The sequence below is a fragment of the Myotis brandtii genome, unplaced genomic scaffold (assembly GCF_000412655.1).
Source record: "Myotis brandtii unplaced genomic scaffold, ASM41265v1 scaffold742, whole genome shotgun sequence".
In the NCBI taxonomy this organism is placed as follows: Eukaryota; Metazoa; Chordata; class Mammalia; order Chiroptera; family Vespertilionidae; genus Myotis; species Myotis brandtii.
This window is the reverse complement of record NW_005370956.1, coordinates 446,455-451,581: the sequence shown is the minus strand read 5'-3', so window position 1 is coordinate 451,581 and position 5,127 is coordinate 446,455. Positions and strand designations below refer to the sequence as shown.

Genomic DNA, 5,127 nt, shown 5'->3' with positions numbered 1-5,127 from the left:
CTTCCCCTACAGGCTCTGCTAGTGACCCCAACTGGGTAATCCCATGCACTGGGTTCAACAATCAAATGCACAGATTTAAGAGGAAGTGTAAAAAACACGAGCCTGGGTAGCTGTGCGAACTCGCAGGGCTCCACCTTCCAGGTCTGCGCGCAGTCTCTGCTCGCGCTCTGGCTCCTGGCACCAAGTAGCCGGCAGACTGGCAAAATCTGAGGCTGCCCATTTGCATCCAGTCCAACTGTGGGCTTATTTATAGCGTTCCCTTCTGCCAGCAGCCCTGAGGGAGCCCTTCCACACTTGTGGGCCACGCTGGCCCCAACGGCCGCGGACTTTGTGGGGCGCAGAGTTCCCCCCTGCGCGCATTCCACTCTCCAACCTAAATTGCAAACCGCACCTTTTGGGGAAGTCTAACCTTTCCATGGGGAGAAGTAGGGTTCCTCTGAGTTCACATAGTCACTCTGCTTGAGAGCTGTTGCTTCCAGGTTAGTAGCCGGTCTCTGGATGCTGGTAACAGCCACTCAAGATGGCGTGGTCTCCGTGGCTGAGCCGGCACACCGGGAGATGTTTCAGCCTCAGTCTTTAACCGTTCCCTTTTTCTAGGAGTTCTCTGTCTTTCCTGGCTGCAGACTGTCTCTCAGCTGAATCTCCTCTGCTTATTTGGGCTGTATGTTACCCGTTTCAGCTGCTCGCCCTTATCTGCTCTGGGACAAGGCACCGACAAGTCCGTCTAAACCTCCGCCATTTCTCATTCCCCTGTACTACTGTATTTTAATCCACTCATCTGCTGATGGGCATTTAGGCTGTTCCCAAATCTTACCTATTATAAATTGTGCTGCTAAAAACATAGGGGTGCATATGTCCTTTCTGATTGGTTTTTCTGATTTCTTAAGATATATTCCTAGAAGTGGGATTACTGGGTCAAATGGGAGTTCCATTTTTAATTTTTTGAGGAAACTCCATACTGTTTTCCACAGTGGTTGCACCAGTCTGCATTTCACCAGTAGCACACGAGGGTTCCTTTTTCTCCTCACCCTCACTGACACTTTTTGCTTGTTTGTATTTTTGTCTGCCAAGAGCATTTCTTCCTGCTGAAAAAGGCTTTCTCCCCCATTTAAGCAATTGTATCCTATATAATCTATGTATGCTAACAAAAGGGTAATATGCTAACTAGACCGGGTCGACTGTCCATCTTCTAGATGTCCGACTTCCTTTCAGACAAAGCCATGGTGGTGGGGACCAAGGCAGAGGCAGTTAGGGGCAATCAGGCAGGCAGGAGAGGGAAGTTGGGGGCAAGATCAGGTCAGCAGGGGAGGAAAGTTGGGGGCAACCAGGCCAGCAGGGGAGGATAGTTAGGGGCGATCACGCAGGCAGAGGCAGTTAGGGGCAATCAGGCAGGCAGACAGAGAGGTTAAGGGTGATCAAGCAGGCAGGCAGAGGGGTTAGGGGCAATCAGACAGGTATGCAGAGTGGTTAGGGGTGATCAGGCAGGCAGGCAGTGAGTGGTTAGGAGCCCGCGGTCCCAGATTGCGAGAGGGATATCTGATGGAAAAGGGTGCAGGTTTGTGGTAAATGTTTCCCTCCACATCCCGCGTGGTTCAGGGTTCAGGATCTGGAAGAGGAGCTGCACACAAATGAAAGAGAAAAGACAAGAGATAATTTGGGAATATTGGGGGACCAGGCGGGTAAGTCCAACTCAAGAGGAAGGACTTCCACTGGTGCTCAGGCCATGCCAACCTTTTATTGGTTTGGGATACACCCATAGCCCTTAGGCAGGCAATTTCCAGTAACAGGCAGACTAGCCCATCAGCAAGGATTTACATAATAATAAATGGGGAAGTTGCTTCAGCTACCATTGTCTGGACTAACAATGGGTGCACAGCCCTGACCTTTGCAAGGGCTTCAAGGATCACCAGCCTTCCGGGTTCCTTGTTCACACCTCTCTGCTAGTGAAAACAATAGGCCAGGGGTCCTCAAACTATGGCCCGCGGGCCACATGCGGCCCGCCGAAAACATTTATTCGGCCCTCTGGGTGTTTTTGCCGCCTCTGCCTGTTGCTTAGCAGCCGACTAGTTTTTTTTTAAAACTATAGTCTGGCCCTCCAACGGTCTGAGGGACAGTGAACTGGCCCCCTCTTTAAAAAGCTTGAGGACCCCTGCAATAGGAGGTCTCCCACACAGGCTGGGCTGAGGGACCTTTCCCCCCCTTGTGCATGAATTTCATGCACCAGGCCACTAGTACACCAATAATAAACTCACAGAAATAGAAACAAACAAACAGAAAAAAAAACAATCCCACTTACCATTGCACAAAAAAAATTAAGGTACCTAGGAATAAACTTAACTACAGGTAAAAGACCTGTACTCAGAAAACTACAGAACATTAAAGAAAGAGATAGAGAAGCTATAAACAAATGGAAGAATATACCATGTTCATGGATTAGTATAATCAACATCATTAAAATGTCCATACTACACAAAGCAATCTGTAGATTCAATGCAATCCCCATTAAAATACCAACAGCATATTTCACAGACCTAGAACAAACTCTCCAAAAATTCATATGAAATAAAAAAGACCCAACAGCGTCAAGGTGGGGAGGACCTGACCTGAGGTAGCTGCTCACATGGTTGTCGGTTTTGAGCATTTATTTACTCTCGGGCTCGGCCGTGCATTGGCTGGGGACAGTCTAGGCCCAGCGAAGACCAGGGCCCTTCCAGTGTGGGTGGAGGGTCCACCCCTCCTCAGCCTGTGGCTCGCTTGGCCTCACCGCCTGGAGCCATCCCTTGCCCTGATTTCCAGTGTGGGCTGAGGATCCAGTGAGTTCCATGGCAACAGCTCCCCAGCAGAGTGGATTCCCCAGTGGACCCAGCAGTGAGTGCTTCCTCCCAGATCCAGACATGGCCTCCACCTTCAACCCCCGGGAGTGTAAGCTGTCTAAACAAGAAGGGCAGAGCTACGGCTTCTTCCTGCGGATTGAGAAGGACACTGACGGCCACCTGGTGCGGGTGGTGGAGAAGGGCAGCCCTGCAGAGCGGGCGGGGTTCCAGGATGGAGACAGAGTTCTCAGGATCAACGGCGTCTTTGTGGACAAGGAAGAACATAAACAGGTGGTGGATCTGGTCCGAAACAGTGGGAATTCAGTGACTTTTCTAGTTCTGGATGGGGATTCCTATGAGAAAGCCACGAGAGAAAAGGTAGACTTGAAAGAGTTGGGTCAGAGTCAGAAGGGGCTAAGCCTGAATGATAAGAAACTGGCCCCTGTGATGAACGGAGGAGCCCAGGCGTGGACCCAGCCACGGCTCTGCTACCTGGTGAAGGAGGGGAGCAACTTTGGCTTTTCTCTGAAGACCGTCCAAGGTATAAAGGGGGTGTACATGACTGATATCACCCCACAAGGTGTGGCTATGAAAGCAGGTGTCCTGGCGGATGATCACTTGATCGAGGTGAATGGAGAGAATGTAGAAGTTGCCACTCACGAGGAAGTGGTTGAAAAGGTGAGGAAATCAGGAAGCCGTGTCACGTTCCTGCTGGTGGACAAGGAAACGGACCAGCACCATAGAGAGCAGAATATCAAACTCAAGAGAGAAACAGCCAGTTTGAAATTACTGCCCCACCAGCCCCGGGTGGTTGACATGAAGAAGGGAAGCAATGGCTATGGTTTCTACCTGAGGGCAGGCCTGGAGCAGAGAGGTCAATTCATCAAAGACATAGATTCTGGAAGTCCAGCAGAGGAGGCTGGCTTGAAGGCCAATGACCTGGTAATTGCTGTCAACGGCGAGTCTGTGGAATCCCTCAACCATGACAGCGTGGTGGAGATGATCAGGAAGAGTGGAGATCAGACTTCACTGTTGGCAGTAGACAAAGAGATGGACAGCATATACAGGCTGGCTCATTTTTCTCCATTTCTCTACTATCAAAGTCAACAACTGCCAAACGGTTCTGTCAAGGAGGCCCTGGTTCCTGCGCTTGCGCCTCTGGACAGCTCAAGTCCAGATCATAAGCCTAAGCTATGCAGGCTGGTTAAAGGTGACAATGGCTACGGCTTCCACTTAAATGCGATTCGGGGTCAGCCAGGCCCATTTGTCAAAGAGGTGCAGGAGGGCAGCCCTGCCCAGCTGGCGGGGCTAGAGGATGAGGACGTCATCATTGAGGTGAATGGGGTGAATGTGCTGGATGAACTCTATGAGAAGGTGGTAGACAGAATCCAGAGCAGTGGGAAGAATGTCACGCTCTTAGTCTGTGGAAAGAAGGCCTACGATTATTTCCAGGCAAAGAAAATCCCTATTGTTTCCTCCATGGCTGACCCACTGGATGTACCCCTTGATTCCAAAGAAGAAACATGGGTGGAGTCAGAGCTTGACTCACACATGGCAAAAGAACGAGCCCACAGTACAGCCTCGCAGTCTTCTTCCAATTCTGAGGATACAAGGATGTGATGAGAACGAACAATGGCTGTGGCTGAGCGCTGTTTCTGGGCATTTAATAGGAATCCTTTCCAAGGGATGAACAGCCACCCACCTGCCGTCTCTGGTGAAAAACGCTCTGGAAATGGCCCATCACGTGCAATTGTTTTCTGTTGTCATTTGTCTAGAGTGCCTATTGCTGATGGCTTATTTATGGTCAACTTAGGAGAACCTAAGGCGGGACCAGATTCTTTTCATGTAATCTCTTCCAAGCTTCAACTTAACTCTATTTCTCTGTATGATGATATCTCTTACTTCTATGGGCTCCTTGAGCACCAAAGATGATTCATAAATCTGTAAATGTGAAGCTGCTAATTAAAGGACGTGAGTTTGCCTATTAAAATTATGCTTTTTAAAGAATGTGTGGTTACTAAAATAAATGCCATTAAAAATGAAAAAAAAAGACCCCGAATAGCCACAGTAATCTTGAGGAAGAAGAACAAAGTTGAAGGTTTCACAATACCTGATATCAAGCTATATTATAAAGCCATTGTTCTCAAAACTGCCTGGTACTGGCACAAGAACAGACTGATAGACCAATGGAACAGAACTGAGAACCTAGAACAGTTTCATTGCCCTAAAATATCCCATGTGGTTAATCTTTTTAATGCTCCACTTCTTTCTCCAAATTCCTGGCAAACACTGATCTTCTAACTATATTGTGCCT

General features: G+C 49.0%; 1 protein-coding gene across 1 annotated transcript; it reads left to right on the top strand.

The window, feature by feature from the left end:
* The first annotated feature begins 2,815 nt into the window (after window positions 1-2,815).
* Window positions 2,816-4,817, top strand: LOC102241417 (Na(+)/H(+) exchange regulatory cofactor NHE-RF3). Its single transcript, XM_005882856.2, has one exon. The coding sequence runs from the start codon at window positions 2,823-2,825 to the stop codon at window positions 4,431-4,433; it is 1,611 nt and encodes a 536-aa protein (XP_005882918.1). The 5' UTR covers window positions 2,816-2,822; the 3' UTR covers window positions 4,434-4,817.
* The last annotated feature ends 310 nt before the right edge of the window (window positions 4,818-5,127 follow it).

Bases quoted from the DNA above. Each gene is read 5' to 3' on its own strand.
- LOC102241417 (XM_005882856.2), top strand. From the start codon at position 2,823: ATGGCAACAGCTCCCCAGCAGAGTGGATTCCCCAGTGGACCCAGCAGT.